This window comes from Paramisgurnus dabryanus, chromosome 16, assembly GCF_030506205.2.
Source record: "Paramisgurnus dabryanus chromosome 16, PD_genome_1.1, whole genome shotgun sequence".
In the NCBI taxonomy this organism is placed as follows: domain Eukaryota; kingdom Metazoa; phylum Chordata; class Actinopteri; order Cypriniformes; family Cobitidae; genus Paramisgurnus; species Paramisgurnus dabryanus.
This window is the reverse complement of record NC_133352.1, coordinates 5,048,544-5,062,187: the sequence shown is the minus strand read 5'-3', so window position 1 is coordinate 5,062,187 and position 13,644 is coordinate 5,048,544. Positions and strand designations below refer to the sequence as shown.

General features: G+C 34.6%; 1 protein-coding gene and 1 long non-coding RNA gene across 2 annotated transcripts in view; both read left to right on the top strand.

Moving 5' to 3' along the window:
• il1rapl2 (interleukin 1 receptor accessory protein-like 2) overlaps positions 1-13,644 on the top strand; it is a 481,367-nt gene that overhangs the window by 279,229 nt on the left and 188,494 nt on the right. The window contains exon 5 of the mRNA XM_065268003.2: positions 49-202. Coding sequence (XP_065124075.1) covers positions 49-202 — 154 coding nt within the window. The remainder of the gene's footprint in view (positions 1-48; positions 203-13,644) is intronic.
• LOC135749515 (uncharacterized) lies at positions 7,625-8,810 on the top strand. The gene is made up of 3 exons (XR_010532407.2): positions 7,625-8,319; positions 8,409-8,474; positions 8,549-8,810. It is a non-coding gene; the product is annotated as an uncharacterized lncRNA (long non-coding RNA).

The following is a 13,644-nucleotide window of genomic DNA, read 5'->3' as shown; positions in this document are numbered from 1 at the left end:
AGATCCACAGAGGGGATGAATCATAGTTGTTTGATGTATTTCCTAAAGGAGTGTCAGCGGAAAGACTGGAGAAGCTCAATAATCATAAACACCACCAGCCTGTGGATTCCTGAGGTGCAGGAGGATGATGGTGGAAACTACACCTGTGAACTGAAGTACGGCAGTAGAGTTGTGAGGCGGACCACTGAACTGAAAGTCACAGGTAAGTTCTAGAGCTAAATCTGAATCTGACTCAGTATGACCTGGACTTTGATGGTTCACATTAGGCTCAGCCTCAGACTGCACTCATACAGTTACTCGATACATATTGCACAGAAAGCTAGTAAAAGCTGGCTGAAATTGCTTGTCTGTTCTGAATGACAGACATCGCACGACGTCCTAGAAAACATGGTGCTTTTTTAAGTCTACAAAATTGTTTACATGCAAGTAAACTAGATTTCCATAAACAGGATTGCATATTCTTTGCTTTCTCGGTTACATAATACATGACAGTGTGGATGAGATAGATAACAGGAGCCATTTATACATTGGTATGACCCATTTCCAAAAATCATAGGATGCTGTTAGCATCTATAGATGAGTAAGGTCAGCGCAGTCTTAGTTCTGTCAGGATGGCCAGACGTTGCTTTCATTGTTAGCCCTTTGCCCCGAGCCAAACGCCAGAAGCCAAGTGTTGTCTGATGTTAGGGGTGCGTTTGTAGTTGCAGTGTGAAACCAAGCCTCTGGCTCAACCCTTCAGCTTCTTCTGAACAGACATCCAGGAAAATCCTCCATACTGCAGAGCAAATAAATGGCTGCACAATTCTTACACAACACAATCATGAAAGAATGAAGAAACCAAACTACACAGTTTGTACATACAAAGTTCATACATGTACATATTGGAGTTTGATCTATTTGATTAACTCTTTCCCTGCCATTGACGAGATATCTTGTCAATTCCACAACTTATAAAAACCGGAAGTATTGCCCTAGGGCAAACAGCTGTATGTCCGTGTATGTTTTAAAGATCGCTCTGCATCTCATCTCTATCAAATGTCCTCTACAAAAATGGAATTATCTCAGCTTTTGCTCAAAATTTTGTGTTTTTGATGAAACTTACACATATTTTTGTGTTTGAAAGCAGAGGGTTTGTTCTTTTATTTCATATATTGTATGTTTATATATTTAAAAAGAAGCATTTTCTGGAAGGCATTAAACGTTTGTGAAAATCATAAAAAATGCTGACGGTGAAAGAGTAAAGCACTATTACACTGTTCCCATCTTTGGAGGATTAGCCAGTTGGCGCTGACAGATTTCATAAACACGTGCCTCATGTATGATGGGCACAGACTCTTTTTAATTTTAGACTATGATTTCATCCAGCTAAGAATTTTTGATTCACCTAATGTTAGTTTATTTTGATGGTTTGATTTTGTTTAGTCAGGAAAGTTTTCATTATGTTTGTACCACTGTTCTGTTGAATGCTTTATTCTGATTGGCTGAGAAATGTTCCATGGGTGTTGATTATTTTTCTGTAAACCGCACACCTAACCTTTAGATGTCTTAAAATAACAACCAGAGCAATGTTTGTGGTAACCATGGTATAAATGTAATAATTGACTCCGGTCCTTTAAATTATTTGAAAATAATTTGAAAATAAATTGAAAAACTAAAATTTTCAGGGACAGCGAAAAAAACATGCGTGTGCATTTACCCCAACTATAGCAGCTTCCGGTCTGTGAACTCAGAAGTGTAAAAAGGGTCCACATAGTTTATATAGTATATAGTCTTAATTCTTTTTCGTTCTTTCTTTCTTTTCGTTCTTTCTTTCTTTTTGTTTATTCTTTCTTGCAAAACCCCTTTTATCCCATTACTTTTTCACTGTACTGTTCAGTACTTTAAATAGCACCTATGGTCTAATTCACGGTTTTACATTTCCTTTGGTGTGTGTGTGTGTGTATTAGTACATGTTAACAATATGCAAAAGGTACAAACCCCAAAGTAAATGATGACACGACTTATCGTTTCCAACGTTAATCTCTTCTTGGATTACAACAAACACACAGTTTGTAGACAACAGTTCACTTCCTGGGCCTGTTGATGTGGACATGACAGTCATTATCATAATTCCTCCCTCTTGGACTCACAGTCTGTAAGTTAACTCCAGTTAGCATTGCATTGTGAGCAAATCTTTCAAACATGGTAAGGAGCGTTAAATTTCCTACTGACGTCTGAGGTATTCAGGCCAATCACCACATACAGATTAGCTGGCCAATTAGGGACACAGCTCTTTTCAGATGATGAGTTTTGTACAAAATCAATGCGTTTGAGGAAGGCAGGATATCTGTAGCTACAATAATCTACGGTATGTAGAAATGTTAAATCATGTGAACACATTGTATACACAAAATAACTTTTCTTATCAATTAAACAGGTGCACTTTTTAAGGGGCACTTTTTTAAAATATGCTAATTTTCCAGCTCCCCTAGAGTTAAAGGGGCCATGGCATGAAAATCAGACATTTTCCATGTTTAAGTGCTATAATTGGGTTCCCAGTGCTTCTATCAAACTAAAAAGTGAAAAAGATCCCAGTAACTTAGTTTTGGTAAACCATTTTCTGCAAACACATGAAAAAATAGGTCATTGAAATTTTGTTCTCCTTATGATGTCTTAAGGAGATCTTATTATAATAATACTGCCCCTTAATCTGCACTATCCAACCACAGCACTGCAATTTATTGAAGAGAGAAAGAGAGATATAATAAAATAATTGACAGCACAACTAAGTTTGAATTGCATTAAACCACCATCATTGTGATCAGTGTTTGCACTTCATCCGCTGATTTGCATTTTAAAGGACACACCAAAAACGGCACATTTTTGCACACAAAGTGGCAATTTTAACATGTTATAATTAATTATCTATATGGTATTTTGAGCTAAAACGTCACACATGTGCTCTGGGGACACCAAAGATTTATTTTATATCTTAAAAAATGTCCCCTTTAAAAATTTGTTTTTACCGTTTTGGAATCCATTCAGCTGATCTCAGGTCTGGCGGTACTACTTTTAGCATAGCTTAACATAATCCATTGAATCTGATGAGACCATTAGCATCACGCTAAAACATAACCAAACAGTTTTGATATTTTTTCTATTTAAAACTTGACTCTTCTGTAGTTATGATATTATGCAGCACCTGAAAACAGTCTCCTTGGTATCATTCAATAGCAGGGGACTATTTTCTAATGAGAGTATAGTTCCTAGCCATATCATATGAGTGTCCCTTTAAGTTTAGGTAATATTTATTTGGTATATAGTACTTACAGTATGTTTGAAAATCTATCACTTGGGAAAATAGTACCAAAACATACAAACAAACAAATTAAAACAAAACAAAAAATGTGACCATTCTAAAAAAGATGACGCTCAAGTCTCTGTACATGCCACACATGGCTGTGTCTTTGACAGGCGATGAGAAAGTAGTCTGTCTGAAGAGTTAAGTGGTTTGCTAATGAGCTTTCATCAGGAATGAATGGATGGGCTGTGACAAGACCCTCCTTCCTGTTTGTCTTCATACAGTGTCAGACAGCAGAGTAACACACACATTTATCTCAAATGTGCCGTATGACACATTTGAAGTTGTCTGATCCCCCGCACGCCAGACATCAGCATATGTGGGTAGAGATTGCCACAAACCTTTATTGTTCTGCCTAAGTGCCACAGGCAGATTTTCCTCTATTTCAAGCATATATTGGTGCTATAACTCAAAAACATATCTACACATAACAGTCTAATTCTGTTAAACCACCATTTTCCCGATAGGCACTCAAATCTCACAAGCTTACAGCCAAAGAGGTAAAATCTTCTCCAGAAACTCATTTGAAGACTGTAAGTCAAGTTAGATTGACTTATATGTGCCAGTGTCCTTAGACCTGGTCTCAACATAGGTCCATATTTCATCAATATCAGATAGCACATGTCTTTCCTTATAGTAATAGATCATATGTCATATCAGGTGGTGATGACAACTGTTGATGTTATTTTTGTTAAAACGTCATAAAAAATCCATTTTGATTTAGCAGTCTTGAAACCCCTATGAATATTTTATGACATTTCATAACAGTGAAGCTTTTATTTAGGTACTGAATTCTACTGAATGATATTTGATTGTTTCTTCTATTTTGGTAAATATTTATTTTAAAATGGAATGCTGAATATACAGTACTTAATAAAATTTATGAATTATGAATTTTCATTTATTCTAAGTAAAAAAATAAAACAATTACACCGTATACTGTAAAAAATACTTTGCTGCCTTAAAATGTTTTGTTGAATCAACTCGGATTTACAATTCATTTCAACTTACTATTATTTATCTTGACTAGAGATGAGTTGTTATAACTACAGGTGAGTTGTTATAACTTATAAAATTAAGTTGACTTTTCTCAACTATATTTTATAAGTTGTGACAACTCATCTCTGTTGACATGACTTGTAAATCTGAGTTGATTTAACAAAAAATTTTAAGGCAGCAAAAGTTAAAATAGTTAACTAATCTTACAGTGTAGTAATTGTTGCCGAAACTCTTCAACAGCAATAAAGGTATAAAAATAACTGTTATTTATTATTGTGTATCTTGAATTATATATAACCAGAAAGTACTTTCTCTTTATACATTATATACATTTTTATTTTTTTTGCTTTCTACTGTAGTTAAATCTCAACATACTGTCATACTGTGGCATGCACAGGGCCGGTTCTAGATATTTGGAGGCCCTAGGCAAAATTTATGTTGGAGGCCCCTCACACCCCTCTAATTTTCAGAATAATGTGAGAATGTGTTTTTCTACTGCATAAGAAATCAGATGAGCACTACTAATAAACATGTTTTTCCCTATTGCTTTTACTTTTTATTAAGTTTTATCAACAGATTGATTAACTTTATGCTAAACTGTAATCAGAAATTATGCAAAACCACATGTGTTAAAAATTTTAAGGCAGTCACATTTATTAAAAACACCCCCTTTTTGGGATAACACAGGATAACAGTTTTGCTTTCTCCAAAGAGTAAAATTAAAAAGACAACAGTACATTGCAAAAACCCAACCTTAAAAAAATTATAGGTGAACACCTCCTAGAAAACTTTTATTGTTTTTTTTTTTATTTTAACTTGGTATGAAGAAGAATTTCCCTCTTACTTAACCAATATACAGTATAAAGTTATCTATCAGACTATTGCAATACCTTTTTATAAACTACCTTAAATATCCATACAAGTCAGCTGCCACTGGAAGTTAAACAGACAAATTACTTTCATGATTTGAAAACTAAAATAAGGTGTTGAGAACCTACAAGATATACAGACAGTTTACTTTAGGTAACGCCAGTTTTGTTTGCTGTTCGACTTTAAATACAAACTTTTTTAAATACAAACTTAATTCTTGCAGTGGCGGCACCGCATAAAGTTGAACTCACCGTAAAACTTTATTTAATGCTGTCAGTAGTGATTTTCGAACCAGCGCACATGGACTTAGCAGTTATGGAGGCCCCCCTTCCAAGCTTGAGGCCCTAGGCATTTGCCTACTCTGCCTATAGCTAGCGCCAGCCCTGGGCATGCTTAGCCGATTCATAAACTATCATCAATCTGCACTGATTCTAAACATGACTGACATAAATCATACATGACCCCTTTAATTCCTGATCCAAAAATTAAAAGCTGTTTTGTTTTGGAACAACATACGGTTGAGTAAATAATCAAATCATGTTTATTTTAGGTGCTTATAAGCTATATCATAACTGCTACATTTACTTTATTATGCTATATCATCTCTTACCAGTCTCTGACCCCTTCAGTTTCTCTAACTCTTTCTCAACCTGTTTGCTCTCCCTGTACTCTCCAACTTTTAAAAACGTTCATCTATAAAAAAACAAAGCATCACATAATGCTGCTTACAGTCTATCTGATTTGTGTGTTTCATATAAATTTGTGAGTGCACTGGGTTACATGACGTGTGTGTGTGTGTGTGTGTGTGTGTGTGTGTGTGTGTGTGTGTGTGTGTGTGTGTGTGTGTGTGTGTGTGTGTACCTGGTAATTATCACGTTGTGGGGACCAATTGTCCCCATAAAGATAGGAATACCAGTATTTTTGTGACCTTGTGGGGACATTTTGATGTCCCCATGAGGAAACAAGCTTACAAATCAAACAGAATGATGTTTCTTGAAAATGTAAAGTAGCAAAAAGGTTTTTGTGATGGTTGGGGTTAGGGAATGGGGTAGGTAAGGGGAATAGAATATACAGTTTGTATGGTATAAAATGCATTACGTCTATGGAATGTCCCCACAAAACATGGAAACCAGAATGTGTGTGTGTGTGTGTGTGTGTGTGTGTGTGTGTGTGTGTGTGTGTGTGTGTGTGTGTGTGTGTGTGTGTGTGTATTGATGGCAGTGGCAATTTCTTAATGGCACATTCAAAAACTTTATTGTTAGAATACGGAGTAATTTTAAAAGCCTCTTTGTTGGGGAACTACTTTCTTCTGCTACAGATTTGAAGGCCAGAATGACAGGTAACACTTTCAACTGTTTGTCATATTAACTCAATAGATAGAATAGCTGTTTCTCAATATTACAGTTTCTTGGTCACCAAGTGTTGTTTTAAGATTAGTTCAGGCGAGAACATATATGTTATATTCAAATCTGTAGTCGATTAGTAAAGATGCATATTTGAACATTTGCTTAAAAAGATTTGGTCATGAGATCCAGATGTCAGTGTTCGCTCCGCCCGCTGATCACTGCCTGATCTCGGACACTTTTAATTTCCCACTGGCTCGGATCAGAGGCGTCATGCCCATTCAAACTGAGGGGGCAGTTGCCAGTAGTTGTATGGGACCACCATTCGTCAAACTTTTATGACCCCCTCCCCCACCCTTTGACAGGTCGTGTTTTATGACCCTTTGACAGGGGGGCGGGACCATCAATCAAAATCTGTACAAGTTGTCAACTTTAGACAGAAAGTATTTAATGGTTTTATTGCCGGTCATTTAGAGTGATTGTTTTTCCTGAGTGTGTTTTATGTTAAGCGTATGGTGTCATGTTTAATGACGGCTCGTGTTTCGACATTTACTGTTTATTGACATTTGATGTCAGATCTCAACCATCCTCCCACCTTTGCTCGCCCCGTGCGCTTCTCAATACTGACTTTCACACCGCGGGTGTGTTGTTGAATCTAAAGTTTTGCAACAGCATAAGTTTATTTAAAGGCAATCACTAATCATATATATATATATATATTAGATGTACCAGGCTACGCTTAAAGCCGATGTTTTCTATCGAGCTATAGTTTCTGATCAGACACAAAGTCTGAACTAAATAAAATTTTAAACGGTTCACGAAGTCCGGGAATCTTTTCATGAACTGGTCTACAGTTTCACGCGTATTAAAGATCCGGCGGTGCCTGACAAAGCGCCGGGTGAGTGTGCATATCTGCCGTTTTAAAATAATGTTAATAAATGTAATTCTGTCCACTATGGCAAAATAGGATTTTATTTTAGATTTAGTGGAATCTTTAACCAAGTCTCTGATTAAGACATGTGTATACGTGCACAGATGGTGACAGAGAAACTTATATATGACGTTAATAATCTTTTAAATGTTTTTAAGACGTATTCACCCCATTTTGGGGGTTTTATTTTTAATTAAAGGCTTCTTAAAACATGTGTGAATATGTGTATATTATACAAAGAGTCTTATATTGTCTGCTCTGACAAAAATAAAGTATTTTTTAGGTTTAGGGGAATTGACGGCGTGTGTCTTATAAATACAACTTGATAATACGTTTGTTTTGTAAAGAGACTTCTTTAAAGTCACGCAAGAATAAAATATTTTAGTTGTAACTGGTTAAACTTAAAGCCGATATTTTCTATCGAACTAGTCTATTTTCTGTTCAGACACAAAGTTTTCTGATGCTGATATTATGTCAGTGTGTGTTTGTGTGGGGGTCGTGTGATGTAATCTTTGAAAGTTTATGACCGAACCTTTATTGGGGAGCGACAAGAGATCTCCCGGAATCAGTTTGGATGGAGCAGAGCTGTTATACTCAAGTCTATTGGTATGTATGTGTTTCGCTGTGTTCGTTCCAGTATTTTGTATGATTTATTTAAAAACTAAAAATTCGATCTCTGGTATTGCAGCGAAATTGTCTAAACTGGTATTAACTATTCCTGGTAAATCGCGGAGAAGAGTGGCCTGAACAAAAAAGTCAGACCGAGACTAGAACCTCCCGCAGCGTAACACGGAAATCTTGGAACAAAAGAGACGCCGACTGGCTCGTGTTGTCCGGTGTGTTTTTATTTAATCCTGTTACAATAGATTTAAACAAACTGGTTTGGTTTAATATTTTCTAATAACATGTGTTATCTGATTTAAAGGTTTGGATATCAGAGGCAAAGCGAACGTTGTGTGTACTATTGCAAAATATATAGCGGATCTCCACGGTACGTTTATCTTGCATAAGAAAATTGTTTTATTTAGATATTTGTCCTAATAACTTGTTTTTATCTGTTTACAGGTTAGGATACAGACCACAACGCTTTGGACGTATCTTTAAAAAAGATTAAAATCAGAGACTTTTTGGATTTGTCTGGGGACATTTTAAACATTTTGTGGCAAATTGGATTTAAAACATTTCGGATACTGGATACCTAGTTTGATTTGTCCACAGAGCTTGTTTAAGACGTTTTCACCGCATTTTAGGGTTTATTTTTAATTAAAGGCTTCTTAAAACATGTGTGAAAATGTGTATATTATACAATGAGTCTTATATTGTCTGCTCTGACATAAATAAATTTTTAGATTAGATTTTAGATCAATTGACTGTGTGTGTTTTATGTCAAGCGTATGCTGTTATGTTTAATGACGGATCGTGTGACAGCTTGTGTTTAGGCATTTGATGTCAGATATCACCCTTCCTCCCCCCTTTCGCACAAGACCTGCATTCTTTCACAGGGGTGCGTGTTGTAAAGCGATTAAAGATTTCTAAAACTCAATGTTGGTAAAACAATCCCCCATTACGGTGTCAAAAAAGTAAAATGTTTATTTTAGATTTAGACAAATCATGAACAATGCTACGATTAAAACATTTGTTTGTAACATCACAAGTTATTTAATGAAATATTCCGTATACGTGTATAGTTTAAGCAATGATCTGAGCCATAACCTTCGGAGCCGGCAATACTATAATCTTTAGACGAAAGTCTAAACTAAATAAAATTTTAAACGATTCATGAGTTCCGTGAATCTTTTCATGACCTGCTCTATAGATTCACACGTATTAAAGATCCGACGGTGCCTGACAAAGCGCCGGGTGAGTGTTCATATATGCCGTTTTAAAATAACCTTAATAAATGTAATTCTGTCCACTATGACAAAATAGGATTTTATTTTAGATTTAGGGGAGTCTTTAACCAAGTCTCTGACTAAGACATGTGTATACGTGCACAGATGGTGCCAGAGAAACTTATATATGACGTTAATAAACTTTTAAATGTTTTTAAGACGTATTCACCCCATTTTGGGGTTTTATTTTTAATTAAAGGCTTCTTAAAACATGTGTTAATATGTGTATATTATACAAAGAGTCTTATAGTGTCTGCTCTGACAAAAATAAATTATTATTTTAGATTTTAGGACAAATGACTGCGTCTATCTTATAAATACAACTTGATATATACGTTTGTTTTGTCAATAGACTTCTTTAAAGTCACGCAAGAATAAAATATTTTAGTTGTAACTGGTTAAACTTAAATGTACTATTATCTATTTAACTATAAGCTATATTTTCTGAGCAGATATTTTTCTGTTTCTGATGCTGGTCTTATAACAGTGTGTGGGAGATGATGGCTGTTCACAGCAGGTGGCGGGTTGTAAACTAGGGTCTTTTTAAAACTGTAGTGGTAAAAAATGTAATAGCACATTGACAAAAATAAAGCATTTGGTTGTAATAAATTATTTAATGAAATATTCAGTATGTGTATAGCGATGAACGGTGTCAAAATCACCGGGGTCCCAACAATACTATAGTCTTTAGACTAAAGGGTATTTATTTTAATATAAATAAAATCTTAATCTTTTCGTGCACAAAATTCTGATCACGCCATTAGATTGTGTACCAGCGTTTACAATAGAGAACATACGCGGATGAGTGTTCATATACACCGTTAAGAAACTTTTTTTAAACGATTAAAGACATTTTCAAATCATCTTCTGGGGTTTGTTTTAAATTAATGACATCTTAAAACCAACTGGGAATATGTGTTTATTACACAATAAAATGTAATTCTGGCCGCTCTGACAAAATAAGGGTTTAATTTTAGATTTAGGGAATTCTTTAATAAAGTCCCATGATTAAAACACATGAATGCGCGAACCACAGATGCCAGAGAACGTACGCTGAGGTGCTCTTATGGCGTTAAGAACCTTTTTATTGTTTAAGACATTTTGACCCCATTTCCTGGTTTTGTGTCCGCTGTGGATCCCAACCTATGTGTTTATTATACAACAAATGCAATTCTGTCAGCATTTCTAGTTTAGAACGCCTCTGATTTAAACATGCGGGTTTTAAAATGAAACGGCCATGTGACTTTTATGACTATTTGATCTTAATTTTTTGTTTTAACATCCAAAAGTTTTTTATACACATTCCATAATTAAACATCTAGGTGTGTATGAGTAAGTTTATATCTAATGTCACACGAGCAGCACCAAATCGCGCTTGTGTCTCTGTGTGTGCATCCAGGCTGCTTATGTGGGGGCGTGTTTATGAGCCCGTGTCTTTGCAAGGTGTGTGTGTGTGTGTGTGTGTGTGTGTGTGTGTGTGTGTGTGTGTGTGTGTGTGTTTGCATGGGGGTCTATGACGTCTCTGTTTGTTACTAAAGTTTTGATATTAAGTCTGTGTCCTCATTGACAATAAGTAAGGGTTTTTAGATGTAGGCTTCATTACACAGATACTGATTAAATCATGTTATCCATTATTTGCGATTTAAAGAAACTTAAAAGGTTTAAGACATTTTATCTCACATTGTGGTGTTGTTTTTTAATTAATGTAACCTTAAAACCCTCTGTTATCCATTTAGGGAACAATAAAATGTTAGCAAATATTATTTATCAAAGTTGACGATGTTATAAGCCAGGATGTCACTAACGTGACAACAAACATTTATTTAAAGACAAAACATTTTAACAAAATTGCCATGGCTTACAGAGACACACTAGACTTAATAATAAAAATAAAAATATACTATTCGAACATCCTAACCTGATATTAGGTTAGACTAGGTTTAAGGTCAATCAGCGTCTTTAGCTTTACAACTTACAGCACAAAACCCCCCAATGACAGGATTTTTACGAAGTGGAGCAGACCCTTGGTATGCCTGTGGGGTTAGGTTCAACTAAGGTCAACATCTATCAGTGCATAATAAGCAAACATGAAATTATATTTTACCTATGGTTTGTTAAGGATGTTGCTAGGTTTCGCGTATTTTTTCTGAAACAAACTTTTCTTTTCAAACTTAGTTAGGATACACATGTTTGTCGCCTCAAACACCTGATCAAAGTTTTTTCTTCGCTAGCGACAACTAATGTCTGAGATTTTGTAAATTCATCAGATGGTTTTACGTGTGTATTTCTTAAACAAACATGTTGCTTTTCAATCTTAGGCAGAGTTCATACGTTTTGTTTTTTCATAAGTTGTTCATAGTTTTTCTTCGCTAGTGTCAACTCATGTCTGAGATTTTTTGTAAAATCATCAGATGTTTCTTACTTGTGTATTTTCTTAAACAAACTTTTCTTTTCAATCTTAGACAGTCTTCATACTTTTGTCTTTGGATAAGTTGTTCACAGTTTTTTATGTGGTAGTGTCAACTTATGTCTGAGATTTTGTAAATTCATCAGATGTTTCTTACTTGTGTATTTTCTTAAACAAACTTTTCTTTTCAATCTTAGACAGTCTTCATACGTTTGTCGCCTCAAACACTTGATCAAAGTTTTTTCTTCGTTAGTGTCAACTAATGTCTGAGATTTTGTAAATTCATCAGATGTTTCTTACTTGTGTATTTTCTTAAACAAACTTTTCTTTTCAATCTTAGACAGTCATCATACTTTTGTCTTTCGATAAGTTGTTCATAGTTTTTTATGTGGTAGTGTCAACTTATGTCTGAGATTTTGTAAATTCATCAGATGTTTCTTACGTGTATATTTTCTTAAACAAACATTTTTTGTTTTTCAAACATAGTTAGGATACACACTTTTGTCGCCTCAAACACTTGATCAAAGTTTTTTCTTCGTTAGTGTCAACTAATGTCTGAGATTTTGTAAATTCATCAGATGTTTCTTACTTGTGTATTTTCTTAAACAAACTTTTCTTTTCAATCTTAGACAGTCTTCATACGTTTGTCTTTCGATAAGTTGTTCATAGTTTTTTCTTCGATAGTGTCAACTAATGACAGAGATTTTGTAAACTCAGCAGATTCAAACAAAACTCATTCATTTCTGTAGTTTATGTAACACCTTGTCAAACTCTTAAAGGTAGTACTAACTGTTTAAAACAACAATGCAAAGTATTTTAGATTTACTTGATAAATATTTTACATCAAAACAAACTAGGATAGCAATATGTCTGAATCTGTAACAGGTGATACCACCAATAGCGTGTTGTACATAACAAAGTCTGCAAAATAATAAAGATTGATTAGGTTTTTATTTAGTAAACCTTTTAACATAAAGTGTAGAGTCTTTTGTATGTAACAACAAAGATGCGATGAAACAACGCAAAACAAGAGAGGATGCGTTTGTTAAAACACATATAAATTAAGATGCATACATCTACAAATGGGGCAATGTTTGAAATAGTTTGCCCGTATAGCCTCTAAATTCGGGACCAATAGATTAAAGACATTGCCCCATTTGTAGATGTATGCATCTTAATTTATATGTGTTTTAACAAACGCATCCTCTCTTGTTTTGCGTTGTTTCATCGCATCTTTGTTGTTACATACAAAAGACTCTACACTTTATGTTAAAAGGTTTACTAAATAAAAACCTAATCAATCTTTATTATTTTGCAGACTTTGTTATGTACAACACGCTATTGGTGGTATCACCTGTTACAGATTCAGACATATTGCTATCCTAGTTTGTTTTGATGTAAAATATTTATCAAGTAAATCTAAAATACTTTGCATTGTTGTTTTAAACAGTTAGTACTACCTTTAAGAGTTTGACAAGGTGTTACATAAACTACAGAAATGAATGAGTTTTGTTTGAATCTGCTGAGTTTACAAAATCTCTGTCATTAGTTGACACTATCGAAGAAAAAACTATGAACAACTTATCGAAAGACAAACGTATGAAGACTGTCTAAGATTGAAAAGAAAAGTTTGTTTAAGAAAATACACAAGTAAGAAACATCTGATGAATTTACAAAATCTCAGACATTAGTTGACACTAACGAAGAAAAAACTTTGATCAAGTGTTTGAGGCGACAAAAGTGTGTATCCTAACTATGTTTGAAAAACAAAAAATGTTTGTTTAAGAAAATATACACGTAAGAAACATCTGATGAATTTACAAAATCTCAGACATAAGTTGACACTACCACATAAAAAACTA